The sequence below is a fragment of the Mustela putorius genome, unplaced genomic scaffold (genome assembly GCF_011764305.1).
Source record: "Mustela putorius furo isolate JIRA1106 unplaced genomic scaffold, ASM1176430v1.1 tig00003834_pilon_pilon_pilon, whole genome shotgun sequence".
Lineage (NCBI taxonomy): Eukaryota > Metazoa > Chordata > Mammalia > Carnivora > Mustelidae > Mustela > Mustela putorius.
Window position 1 is genome coordinate 48,639,743 of NW_025421987.1, and position 14,788 is coordinate 48,654,530.

Below are 14,788 nucleotides of genomic sequence, written 5' to 3' on the forward strand. Positions count from 1 at the left end.
CTCTGTCAAATAAATAAATTCTTTCAAAAAAAAAAGAATGCTAAGCTTCTACTATATGTTAACAAAATATTCAATAGGAATCTATGCTATAAATAAGAATATTTACAAAAATATTTTGCTAAATTCTTCAGCATTCTAAAGAAAAATTAAAAATTGTTTTAGTAAAGAAAGTGGGGAAGTTTTTATTATAGTTATAAACATATATTCTTATGAAGAGAAAAAACTTTAATGGGAACTTGGACTAATGAATAAACTTAATGCAATATAAAGCACAGAGCAGTGCTTGGCACAAAGTAAAATCTCAATATATGTAAGCAATTGTCATCATTATAGTATACTTCTCATAGCTATAGAACTTATTTAAAGAGGGGGACCAAGTGATATATGGTACCTTTGAGAAGCTGAGGAAAAGTACTTTACAAAGTACTGGAACAGGCATTCCAAAAAAAAAAAAAAAAAAAATCCAGTCAAAATTAGGTCAAATTCATACAGATGTTAAAATCACTTTCACATACTGGTGGAAGAAAATGCAACGAGAGGAAAAAGAGTCAAGAATCACATGAAAATAAAGATTTTAGGTACCTGTAATCTAGTAGCAATGACCTTCAAGATTATATTTGCTCATTGAAGCTAAAACAATGATGTCTTCATTCATGATCCTGTTGATAATGTAGCTTGCCAATTGGAAACCTTTATAGCTACCTAACATGCAGTGGGATTTAGTAAGTAAGGGTGAAATAGAGCAATAAAGTATCTCAGAACTGTAGTTAAGATTGACTTCTAGTCCTTTTATTGGGTCCATTTCATTTTAATGACATCAGAATGTAATTGCTAAATCAGGTTGAGCACCTCCCACACTGGTAGTGCAAAAACCCTTAGACCAGAACATTGGGCATTTCTCACTGTGATGGTTCTGTGTTCCTAACAGTATTGAACTAATTATCTTCTACATAATACACATACAATATTTGACCCAGACATGTGCACAGACACAGATTGTCATATAAACCTTGTAGATATAAATTATAAAATTGATTAATTTGGTTTAGTTTCAAAGATGCCTGAACAATATGGATGAAATGTAAGTTAAAATTATCTTGATTTTTATAAGTCTGTCCTTACTAAATCCCAAGTAAGGTATTAAATCTCCCTACCAGTGTGGAAGTACAACATAGCAAATTCACCTGGGCTTTGGTAATATACAGATTAGGATTCAGGAAGTTGAGACCTAAGACTACATTAATAAGCTCCAGGTATTCCTGATGCTCCTGCGGGTTGAAGGATGCATTTTCTAAAGAAGATTTTATTTATTGATTTGACAGACAGAAATCACAAGTAGGCAGAGAGGCAGGCAGAGAGAGAGAAAGGAGGAAGCAGGCTCCCTGCCGAGCAGAGAGCCTGATGCAGGGCTCAATTCCAAGACCCTGAGATCATGACCTGAGCTGAAGGCAGAGGCCTAACCCACTGAGCCACCCTGGTGCCCAGAATGTATTTTAAGTTGCAAGGGTGAGTGTAGCACACAAGCTCTGGAGTCAGTCACAACTTGGACGTTCCTTAGGCAATCTGAGTTTCAGACTTCTTACTTAAAAAAAAATTGAATAATAGATGTATCTATTTCTTTGTTGTGAAGACTAAATGAGATGATAAATGCAGAATGGTAAGTTCAAAGCCAGGAACATAGAAAATGGACCAAAAAAGCTACCTCCTGTAACTTTTATTATTTCTACTACCTCTGTCAGTGAAAGGATATGCATTTCTCAAAACTTTTTGTTAACTCATTGATTCACTTGGCAATACCTTAACTCTCATTGACTCTTACTAAAAATGAGGGCATAACTAAGAAGTTAAGTCTACTAGGGAACATAAAACAAGGATGGAAGGGAACAGCATATGAGGTCCAAACTGTACTAATTTAAAAGTCAAATTCAGAATGAGCCAAAAAATTGATAGGCATTCATAATAGCCTTTATTTCTATAAATCTGTTCAATAACCATGCCCTGTCAGTTCCATCTCCCAATCTGCTCTCAGAGCCAACCAAGTAGTCTCTGGGTTTAAACTAACAACACCTCCCAACTGGTTTCTTGCATACTATTCTAGTCAGAGCGAACTTTAAAAAACAAAAACAAAAACAAAAAAACCAACTCCCCCCATTTAACACCCTACAGCCTACAGAATCATGCCCAAACTTTCAACTAACGTTTCAGGTTCATGGGCTAACTTCTCCCTTCCATACCTTTATCTCCTTCTGTTTCCTGTCTATGGTCTGGCCTCCTGGGACAAAATGCAGGACCGAAGTTCCATTTTGCTACTAGCCTTCCTCATGGTACCCTCTCTGCTTATAATGTCTTCTCCCAGATTTTTGCTTGTCTTCCTCCTTGGAAATAAATGTTTAAGATCTCAGGTTAGCGTCATTTTCCCAGAAGCCTCTCCAGGCCCCCCGAGTGTGCTCCCATGACCCCTTCCACCTCACTTGTCATAGCTCTTACCACAACAGACCCTTTCCTCAAGCAGATCCTCCAAGTCTGTGATTTGCACCATTTGCTTCTTGCTCACACTCACTGCAGTTGTGCTTTTGCCCCACTCGTAGACTGTAAGATCTAGGCTACTTGGACCTGGGCCATTTTCTTACTCATCAAGCCTGCTCAACTGCAACACTAAGAAAATAAAATGTTGAAAATGAAGCTCTTTGTAATATAATACAATACTCTTAGGACTAAATGAATAAAAGTTGTGCAAGACTCTCAGAGTGAAAACTTTCAGTCTTTATTGAATGACATTAAGAAAACATAAAATGGAGATATCAAATTTTAAGAAGAAAAAGACAGTATTATATATATGGCAGATCTCCCTAAACTCATCTATGGATTTGATGTAATTCTAATCAAAATACCAACACAGTGAATCAAAAAATTAGATAAGATTTTATAATAAGAGAAAAAGATCCAAATAGTTATGATAGATATGAAGAATAATGTAGGGGAGGAGGTAAGATTTATCCTATTAGATGTCAAGAGTTAATTTCTCATAGGCAATAATAATTAAAATAGTGTGGTATTGTCCTAAGGCTAGAGAAATTGGTAATGAAAAAGTCTGACAAGAGTAAGCATTAATAAGGGTGTGGTGCAATGGAAATTCTTATACCTCTTAGTGGGGACATCACTTTGGAAAACAATTTGGTATTGCAAATTCCACTCCAAGTTCTTTACTTAAAGGATCTTTTACTTGGGCCCCAGGGGTCTTGTAAAAGAATATTCATAGACAGAAGCAACTCTGTCCATAGAATAATAGGTACAGTGTAGAATATTCATGTATTTGTATTTTATCAATAAGAGTGAAAAACTATAGCTGAAAACCATAACATGGATGAATTTTAGAATAATTGTGAGTGGGAAAAAAAAGCAAATGGCTTGACAACAAAGAGTGTGAAAATATTTTTATAAAGCTCAAAAAGAACATGAGAAAACTATAAAAAAATTCAGGGTAAGATTTTCCCCTGGGAATGGGAGGGAATGAAGAATAGGGAAGAATATACAGGTAAGTTTGAGAGTTTGGATAACATAGTTTATATTTTGGTGAAGAGTTCATGGGCTTCCATTTTTAAGAAATTCTTCAAGACTCTGGAACTGTGTAATTAAATCCATGTGTCATTGTTCCTTAACCTTATTTAGAAAACTATTCAAGCAAAGTAAATAAGCTGCCAAGATAAAGCTTTTGCCATCTCCAAAGCTACCCCTTTTCCAAAGCACCAACAGCCAAATGAATGTTCATGCAAACCAGGCTTGACATGACAGACCCTGACAAAGAAAGTATAACTATGAAAGAAACCCCCTCAGTAGAGATGTTGTTGTGTTTATAGCTAATCTGGCCATACTTCCACCTCTACATTCTCTGCATCACTGGTAGTAAAAAGAGCAACTGATGTTCTCAGATTAAATAAAACTTCTCCATAATTATCTGCTGTGGCTGGGCAAGGGCCAATTTTCCATGAATGTCCTTCAGCAACATAAAATATTAGTGAGCCAAGCTCTCTATCTTCTTTGAGCTTTACATATATTTTTCCATAAAAATTTTATATCCAAACACAGAGCATTATAACATACTTCTTAGTAAGTCACTTAAGTCATCAGGCTAGGAATCCATTGTTACTGCTTCCAGAATATCAGGAAGCCTCACAGAGGAGGACAAAGAGTTAGGCGCTCTATGGTTGACTTGATTTTTCCATCCTGTTTTCCTTTTGTAGCCATAGGTTTTATTCCAGGTTCTGAATCCCACTTGCTACGCAAGCTCTTAACTTGAAATCTCTGAAGATATTTATAAGTCCTTCCTGTGGTAGATTATTTACAAATATGACTACAATAATTTTTCCCATCCCTGTATGCATACACCTTTGTAATGTGACTTCACCATACCTCCCCATCAAGAGCTGAAGCCTATTTCCCCATGCTTTGAATGTTGGCTGCTCTTGTGATAATCTGACCAATACAACATGTTAAAAGTGATATTGTGTGACTTCTGGACCTGGGCCTTCAGAAGTCTTTCATTTTTGTTCCTGTCATCTTGGATTGCTGTCCTAAAACCACCAGGGTAAAAAGACAAGGCTAGCCGACTAGGAGATGAGAGGCTCCATGGAATTGAGCCGAGTCTCCAGATCAGCTAGCCAGGAGTCAGAATCAGCCACCGGACATTTGAGTGAGCCCATTTTAAACCACCTGATCCCAAATGACTGTGCTCACATAAGCAAGGCCAGACAAGAACCACAGAACTGCCCAGCTGAGTCCAACCCAAACTATTGAGCCACAAAATTATGAATAAAGTGGTGGGTGTCTTTAGCCACTAACTTTTGGGAGTGGTTTATTACAAAGCAACAGATAACTGGTATACTTCCCTTTTTTTTTTTTAATCTTTTATCCAAATGGGGTGTGGTGATGGTAGGGGGAGAGAGAGAATGAGAGAGAGAGAGAGAAAGAAAGCTTAGCCATGTTTACTATATAGCTCTTTCATCAGATTTTGAACACACAGAAAAATGTTTGATTCTGTGCTTGAGGGCACTGAAGAATAAAGGTAAACTGGATAATTCCAAGACCTGAATATTTCATTTAAAAAGAATCCCATAGCTAGAATCTTTTAGTATAGATTCTATAATGAGACTTCTCAGGTAAATTCATTTTTCAGAAAGAATATGTTTCATTATATTTATACATTTCTTTCTTTCATTAGTAGACATTTCTTTTCTTACCTTAACAGTCTAACGTATTTTTTTCCTTCTACATGGCATTCAACGTTACTTAATTTGGAGTTAGGTTTTATATGCTTTCCTTTATGATTCTTTCAGAATTTATTTTTCTTTGTCCTGTTCTGTCATTCTCATCCCTGACATCTGCTGAAGATATGATAGTAGAACTAGATTGGTGACTAATGCAAGTATCCATATGGCTCTGACAACTCCTTTACCTCCAAGCTACCTTGCTGATGTTCTCCACAGTCCCCTCCGTTCTACCTTTTGTTTCTTTTTATCAAAAACTTCACTCTCCTCTCTGTTGCCATAAATACAGTCCATGCATGCTATGATATGGATATGAGAAACAACACCGCTAAGCAGCTTGGGCTATATTTGACAGATTAGAGATTGTTTTTTCTTATTTGGCTGTGTCAGGGCAGTGGTATATATTTCTCTTTGACACGAGAGTGACAGCTATTACTGTGCCAGCTGCGAATCCAGAGAATAAATGAATGTACAGAGGAGGCATGGGGCCTTCCAGTCTGACTCAACACAGCCTCCCTGAGCTCTGCTGTTCTGTAGCCTACTGAAAATGGAGTCTCAGAGAGCAGCAGCCGAGTCGGTGTCTCATGGGATGGGAAGAAAAACATGGTTGGGAGGGAGAGGAGAGGGGAGGGGAAAAGGAAGAGAGAAGGTGGAGATAAATAAGAGAAGAGAAGAAAAATATAGGGCTTTGTGGCTGATAAGAATTAACCAGGGGAATACTGGCAAGTACACTCTTGGCGCCTTTGCCTCCCTGCTACTGCCTGCCAAACTGAGTTGTTACTAAAACACACAAAGAGAAACAATAAAAGAATCAGTATTTCCCAGAAATGGAAGTAAGCAACATAATCAAGCAGAGTTTTGTAAATCTACTCAGTAGCTCCTTTTATTTGTTTTTTCTTGTATTTTCTTTTTAACATAATTGATATATACAAGAGAATATATAGAAAATATATGCAAGTTATATAAAACACCTGAAAATATGCTCCAATTCATGAGCTAGAATATTGCCAATAACTTTTCCTTCTATGTTTCTTTCCATCCCATTCTTTTCCCTCTTGCCAAGTAATTGCCACTTCCCTGAATTTTTGTTTTTAATTCCCCTCCTTACTACACAGACACATATATTCCTTCTCACCCACATGCATGCATGCTTAATACTTTTTAATCTTCATCACTTATGGGCATTATAAAAATGCTGTCATATTACATGCAGTCCTATGGGACATGATTTAAGGATCTCACATTAAGTTTCTGAAATTCATCCACACTATCATAAGCAACTTGATTTCATCTTTTTTTTTTTTAAATTGCTGGGTAATATCATGCTATGCAGGTTTATTTGCCCATTCTCTTTTTAGTGAAATACAGTTATTTCCAATTTTTTGCTATTGTGAACAATGCTGCTACAAATATTTTTATACATGTCTCCTAGTGCACATGTGCAAGTGGGTCCCTAAGGAAAATACTAAGAAACAGAGTTATAGACATACCAACCTGAACAAAGTATAAAGAATATATTTATAAATTTATATACTCCTAGATATATATACTAGAATAAATTTATTAAAGTTAAAAAGTAATAATAGGTAATCCTGAAGAAGAGTGTCCTTTTTGCCTTATCCTGTAAGATACAAAGACTTACAATGTAACTATAGCAATTAAGACAGTGAGATATTAGTGCTGAGATGGATTATACACCAAACAAATAGAATTAAGGTCTAGAAACAGAAACCACAATACATAGTAAAAGAGGCATAGTAGATCCTGGGGAATGGCAGGACTAGACGATAAATGATGTTATCTATCTGAAGAAGAAAAATTGGTTGTCTATTTTGTATCGTATATAAAAAATCAGCTCCAGAAAATGAACCTACTGTAAAAGGCAAAACTCCAAAACACTTTAGAAGAAAACGTACTTCTGCCTCTGGGGTAAGAAAGATTTATTAAGCAAAACACAAAAATGCTAACCTTTATAAAAGAAAAAAAATTATAAATTTGACTACATTAAATTTCGGAAATTCTGTTCAATAAAAGATATCAAGAACGAACTCAATGCAAAAGACACAAAGTGGGATAAAATATTTGCAACGTACTTGGAATATGGATTAACATATAAAGAAATATGCAAATAAATGAAATGTGAAACAGGTAAAGAAAAATGACAAATTAATGAAAATGTGACAAAACAATTTGCAGGAAAATGGAGAAAAGTTTTGAGCAGGTTTCATATGAAAATATAAACAATTTCTTTAAGAATCAGGGAAATACAAATGAAGACCACAATATAATTCCATTTCACACCTACTACATTGCCAGAAATTAAGAGGAAACTGGTACAATTGCTTTGGAAAATGATCTGGCCTTATTCTGTAAAAATGAATGTTCATTTGTAGACCCTACCACCTGGCATTTCCACTCTTAGGTATGTATATGGGATGGCTACCAAGTCTAGGAACACAGACAAAACATAATAACTAGTTTATTGTTATTATATATTATAATACATGATAAAATAATAGCATGCATATTTCCAGCCTTTATGACCACCCTGAATGCAGCCTAGAGACTTCTTCAGTTCTAATTAAATACGGCAATATGTAAAATCCTTCCTGTCCCAACTATCCCTGCTCAGGCTCTTGAAAACACATACTAGTTCTTTGTGTCTGGAAACCGAAATTCCCTAGAAAATCTGACTACTTGTTGAAATCTATGCAGACCATCTCCCATGAAAAAAATCCATGGAGAATATAAGGAGGTTCACATCCTTATGCCTCCCCAATCTCTTTGTGTACCAACTCAGGGTCCATGTTTTCTTGGTTAAGAATTCTCTTCTGAGTCATTCTCTTTCTAGGGCTAGAATTTAAGGAGCTGAGGTGTGGCTTGGCCTCCATCTTGGAACTATACCTGTTCAGGTTTTGATTTTAGATGAACAAATGTGTTCCTTTTTCCAGGTATAGGAATCAGCATTTTGAGAATACTGACACTCACCATACTTTGTCCTGCTTAGGAACAGAGCAGTAGCAATTCCAGAACCAGTGCCAAGGGTACTTAAGCACAAAGGTATCCAGATCAGGAGGTATGATGATACGAGAAGGCAGGGCAAGAGCTTCCATGAGGCCCCTTCACTCATATGTCTGATGGAAAGATAGGCCGAGTGTCAGGCTCAGTTTCCACTATGTCCATATAAGAAGCCTAATGGGAAAATCAATGCTCCTGAGGAATGTTGAATAATATAAACAACCTCACATTTAAGAATCCTGGTTATCCAGAGCAGGCTACCCAGAGTGCAGCAATTCTAATCAAGTAAAATGAATTCATATCATCACTCCAACTACCTCCATTAGGAAAAGACAGGTACCATTTCTACTTTGCAATTATATTTATAGCTCATTCTTAAATCTTCAGATTTTTAATAATTGTCAGCCATCATGATAAAATAAGAATGTGAAATAATTGAGGACATGGTTTGTCTGACATATATAGTTAATAATTGAAAAGCACTATTAAAACGTAAAGTGTCATATTAGGAAAAGGAGCAGGATAGGGAGAGTCTAAGATTGTGTGTTTTGAAGTGAGACTGGGTGTGCCATTGACTACCACTCACTTATTGTGCAACCTTGGGCAAATCTCAACCTCAGCATCCTTCCATGTAAAGTAAGGATAATAGTACCTACCTTACAGGGGTACTATGAGAATAAAATGAGACAATGTCTTTTAAAAGCATAGGCCAATATAAAAAGCAGGCTATTCTTAAAATTAGCACCCCATTCTTCATTATTTAGATCCATGTATCCTTTTCCAAGTATTTTTGAAATTATGGTATTTGTTTTAATCCCTCACTAACAGAAAAACTAAAAGAATATAATCCTCATTACTCTTAGAGAAGCATTTCTTGGAAGCTAATGAGTTCTAAGGACAAAATGTATGTGCTAACAGTAAGCATTAGGTAAGTTACCCTTGTGATGATACATCGGTATAACATACAAGGGTAGAGACATACAGCCAAAGATAAAGGAATATCTTCCAGAGATGGAGAAGATGAATAAAGAAATATCTTAAATATATGGGTTTTATTTCAAAAGAGATGTAGCTAAGATTTTTCTTAAGTGGTAAGTTGGGGAGGAGACTATAAAAGATGGATAAATTCTTTAAGAATATTAAAAAATTAAAATTAAAATTTTTCTAAAACGTCTCCGATTTTATTGCCAGAAATGATATTGCTAAACTTTGTTGTGAAATATAAAAGATGGTTTGCATCTGATTTCTGAAATGACATGAAGTTAATAAAACTTAATGCAGAATTCTTTTCATTCAAATAGACCCAGTGATCTCAATTCCTATAAAGCAACTGAGTCCAAATCTAAAGCCAACCTGTAGCTTGATTCAATCCAGTCCTTACCTAGAAAAGACCACAGCCCACTAGCTGTTTCCATTCATGCCCCGTTATTACTCTTCATAGCCTTTACTTCTCATAAATTCCTGTTGCCAGGCTTCATTGCTGTTTGTCAAGCTGATTCTCCATCATTTCAGTTTCCACACTCTCTAACACTGCTCTACAAAACCTGCTCTCCAGCTTTGAATCTGACGCAATATTCCCCATACCCACTATGACTAATGCACCTGATGGCTTGGAAAATCCAACTATATATTCCTCTCCACTAAATGACTACTCAGAATCTACCTCCTCTATGAAATTATTCTCAGTACAATCTAGGACTGTCCTGAATATCTTCTTCTGCCCATTTCATACAAGTATATCTCCATAAACCCAGACATTCCTTTTTCCTCTTAAAAATGTGAATTCATTTTGAATGGGATTCCCAAATAAAAATCTTTCATATCTGTGAGAAATCCTATGGGGCTAATGAAGAAATATGTGGTAAGCAGTGAATATTTAACTGATTTATTCAATTTTATCTTTTTGTTTAATGTCTTACTTTTTTTATTTATTTTTTTTAAAGATTTTTATTTATCTATTTGATAGACAGAGAGAGATCACAAGTAGGCAGAGAGGCAGGCAGAGAGAGAGGGGGAAGCAGGCTCCCCCGCTGAACAGAGAGCCCGATGTGGGGCTCGATCCCAGGACCCCGAGATCATGACACAAGCTGAAGGCAGAGGCTTAAACCACTGAGCCACCCAGGCGCCCCTACATTTTATTTTTTAGCAAGGATAAAAAATAGAAGTAAAGCACATTTTTGGCATCGAGAATTTGACTCTGGAGCCAAACTATTTAGTTACTAATGCCAGCTCTATTACTTATGCTGTGTTCTCTCTAAATTTCAGCTGTCTCAACTGTTAAATGAGGGTAATGATAGTATCTACTTAATAGGATTTCTTGAGGATTAAATTAAATAATCCAAGTACTTTTTAAAAGGGCATATTATATATCAAGCACTCAATGAATGTTTGTTGTGTTGTTCTTATTACTATTAATTTATCAGAAAAGCATAACCAGTCATTTTTTAAGGTTTGAGTGTGTGTTTGAATGACTCATACAATGAGGGTCACTAACTTGCGTAAATGTCAGTTTGGCTTGAATTCAAGTTTGTGCCTTTCCTTCCAAGGTTCTGAAATTATATCCAGAGATCAAAATAAAATAAATAAAAATAAAATATAATAAATATAATATATAATAAAATAAATAAAAACAAAATAAAAATAAATTCTTGTTTCCCATCACACAGCACCTGAAACTATTAGACTTGCCAATACTCTCTTTATTTTTGCCCATAGGCCGAGTGTGAAGTCATCCATAACCTCCAAGGGATTGAATACAATGGATACTCCAATTCCTGTCCCATTTGACTTCCTTGTGTTAGACACCATCTACCCTCCCTTTCCCTCTTCCTTTGACTTCCAGGCACATGTCCTGTTTATTTTCTTCCTGTATCTTGGGCCCAATACTTCTTAGTCCCTTGTGGTTATCTCTTCCCTTTCTTCAGGATTGTGCTGATGCCTATGTAACTTCCTTCTCACTCCATACACTTGCCTTCCATTAGGGCATTATCTCTCAGGATTTCAACATGTGGATGACTCCACCTCCATCTTTACTGCCACTGTCTCAGGCCAGGCCTTTACTGTTTCCAACCTAACTTATGGAAATTGCCTCTTAAATTGTCCCCTGGCTGCCATCTTTTGCCCACTTAAAATCTCTCCTTTACACAACAACCAGAATGACCTTCCTGAAACATAAATCTGACCTTGTCACCACCAATCTAAAGCTCTTTAATGGTTTCCTTTACTTTGCTGGATAAGACCTTTAAATCTTAAAACTACCCATCCCTTCTGTACTTTAATGACCACATTAAGAAGGCACCCTACAGGTTTTCGTTGTTGAGATTATGCCAGTTCAAACAAAGCACATCATTCTAAAAGTTTTTCCAGGGCTATACTTTTTATTCAAATCACTTTCCATCAAACACTATTGACTGCAGCCTTAAAATCAGAAGAGGTCATCAATTCCAGTAAATGAATTTTACCAAATCTCCTGAATTGAATATTTTTTTGTTAAGTCAATTATACACAATTATACACACACACACACACACACACACACTACATTGTCACTCTTTTTCAAAAATAGGTTATAGAGTTCTCATGATGGTGAAAGCGTATTGTATAAATACATATACTTAAGTATACTTAAAATCAGTTAGACAAAAGAAACAGGGTAATAATGAAAACTGACTATCCCAAAATTTAACAGCATTGTCCACAAGTTTAGAATTTAGATCCATAATACATTCAGATCCTATTATAGAACTGCTAACCAGCAATATTTGCTAGAAACTGATGAACACTGTTCACACATCTCAGAGACTTCTGTCAATGTGTATGAACGAACAGTGGAGAGGAATGTATAGCAAATCCAAGAGAAATGGCTAAAGAAAGAGGGGATGATGGTGAGACCTGCTGAGTCTCACCTGCTGAGTCAAAGTCTGAATTACATCCTGACCATGGCCCTATTTCATACACACAGACACACACATGTACACACGTGTACACACATGTACACACACACTTCTTAAGACAGCTAATTAGACTTTCAAAATATTACTTTCTTCATCTTTAGAATAAGGTGCTTTAATCACACAAATCTCGAAGGCCCTTGCCAGCTTTGAAATTTGAATATTTAGTTACAGTATACCCACAGAATAGAACAGCTCTCCTCTAAACTATGCTTTGAGAAGGATAAAATCCATGCTTGCCTCTTAGTCACAGTTTAAAGGCCTCTTAGGTATCCAGACTTAATGAGGCTCCTTAATCTATATCCCTGCAAGTCTCCACCTTCAAGTGTTAAAATCGTTAGCTTCTTCACTGCCCTAACTATGCTGGACGTTTTCATATAATGTAGCCTAAGTAATTCTAGGCTTAAAGCAATAAAAATTTAACAGAGAATTCAACATAACTCAACCCCCTGCTTTCAGGTCCAAGTAATGATACCTTCTTAGTCTTCCAGTGACACACACTAAATACTTCATAAGGAAAGAGCTGGATAAGTGGCTAGCATGTGTTTTTAGCTTCAGCTTCTTGCATTAGGGTTATAACAGCTGTATGCAGTAAAATTCAAGGGTAGAGTTAGCTGTATCAGACAATTTAAGACATCTACACCATCATAGTCATAGCAGTTGGACATATTTTCTTCAGTGGAGATTTAATGTACTAGATGGGATTATAAGTGAATTGAATTGGCTTCACCATTTTGTATCATATTTTGCTTTGTGAAGAGCCATAGGCTTGAGTCTATATAGTTAGACTTGGGGGCTTAAACATAACCAACAAAATATAATGAGAATAAAACAAGGCTTCATTCTATAGTGTATCAACTGAAAAGCTATCCCAGCATTAAATAGCTCTGCTGATATGTGGAAATGTCTGTCTTAGACCGTCCTCTAAGACAGACTTTAGAGAGCAAACCTTTGACGTATAGCTACAATTGTACTCCTGTCAAATACAGGTAGGGTCCTGCAAAGTATATGAAAACAAGAATCCAGTTGCTTACCTGCATTATTAAGCAAAAAAAAGCGGGGGGGGGGTGTGCAATGTGCTTCACATAACTCAAGCCAAATTATCCACATCCCCTAAATCAGAAGTCCAAACCTCACAGAGAAAATCTAGCAACCTAATTTCAGTTTGCTTTGATTTGAAGACATGTAAGCCTTGGAATTGAGTCAGAGAAATGTGTGAAGATGTGATATTCAGAAAAAGAAAGACAATTCACCCAGTCAATGTAAGTCCAGGAAGAGTGAGATTCCTCCCACATATCACTGGCCTCACAGCCACCTGGAACTTGAACTCTGAGCATCACTTACCCTATGACGATACAGGAGATGGCAGTTCCCAAGAAGGCATATGTTAAAATAGATCCTAAGTTTTGAAAAAAGTGTCTCTGGGGAGAAAAGAATATTTCATATAATACATCCATGTATTTTCTTAGTGTAACAGGAAATAAAAATAAAGGTATGCACTTTCACAGCCCCTCCCTCCCTTCACTGTTTAGGCAGATTTTGGTTTTGAGCCTCAGTTCCTGGCTTTATCGTACAAATAAGGTTGAACCAATTTATACTGCAAAAGACAGAGTTTTCTCAAAGAAATGGGGGAACAAATACATCCAGAAAAATGACAGGATAGAGATGAGAACATGACTGCCAGAACTGGCTGGACCTGAGAGAGAGAGCAAAGAACTGGGGTAATGTCCATGGAGGACTCTGGAATGATTAACAGAAGACAAAGATTTTAAGAAATTTTATTGTCAGTGGAACCCCTTCAGTATTTTAAAAAGAATACTCTAAAATATTTCAGTTGCCCTTTGACTTATTGAATCTCTGACTTATATTTCTTCTGAATGTAATGAAACAAAACCTGACCACCTACAACAATTTATTTTAACAAATCTCACAAAATAATGGCTAGTATCAGGGCTAGAGATAAGGAAGGATGACCTGAATTAATCCAGCCTTCTAAGTCTTCTCAAATGCTGGCTTGGGAAAACTCCCTTCCAGTTCTGTAAGTGGGAGCTGAGTAGTTAGAACTGACAGCAAGAGGGAGCCTGGAGTACACAAGAAAATCAGGTCTGTACTGAACAAGCCACCTGGCTGCTGGAGCTGATGGGCTAAAGGGGTGAGAGCCCCAAGAGTCTGTAGGGTGGGGTGTGGTCAGCAGAAATGCAATTCTACTCCCTCTGCATCTCAAAATTCAGACACACCAGAGCCTCAATCTGTAGTACAGGAGATGCTAGCACTTAAACTATTAAGGGAATGACTAATCTATGAAAAGTGCACATTCAGGCAGTACCTAAATAATGTCAGGCAAGAGCACAGAAGCTACAAAAGTGGACTTCCTTTCTGTGAATATCAACAGCTGAATATTAGCAAGACATGTTGAGTTTTCACCCTGATTGATAAACCCCACGTCTCTCCAATTAACAGCTAATTATTTGGTTACAATCATCTAGAATAATATTGTCCAATGGAAATATAACGCTAGCCATATATGTCATTTAAGATTTTTCTAGTAACCATATT

General features: G+C 36.5%; 1 protein-coding gene across 3 annotated transcripts in view; it reads right to left on the bottom strand.

Annotated features, from left to right (window-relative positions):
* The window catches only part of SLC9A9 (solute carrier family 9 member A9), a 668,807-nt gene that overhangs the window by 485,033 nt on the left and 168,986 nt on the right, over positions 1 to 14,788 (bottom strand). For all 3 annotated transcript variants that reach the window (XM_004754464.3, XM_004754462.3, XM_045088481.1), the window contains exon 4: positions 13,577 to 13,653. In XM_004754464.3, the coding sequence (XP_004754521.1) occupies positions 13,577 to 13,653 (77 nt within the window). The remainder of the gene's footprint in view (positions 1 to 13,576; positions 13,654 to 14,788) is intronic.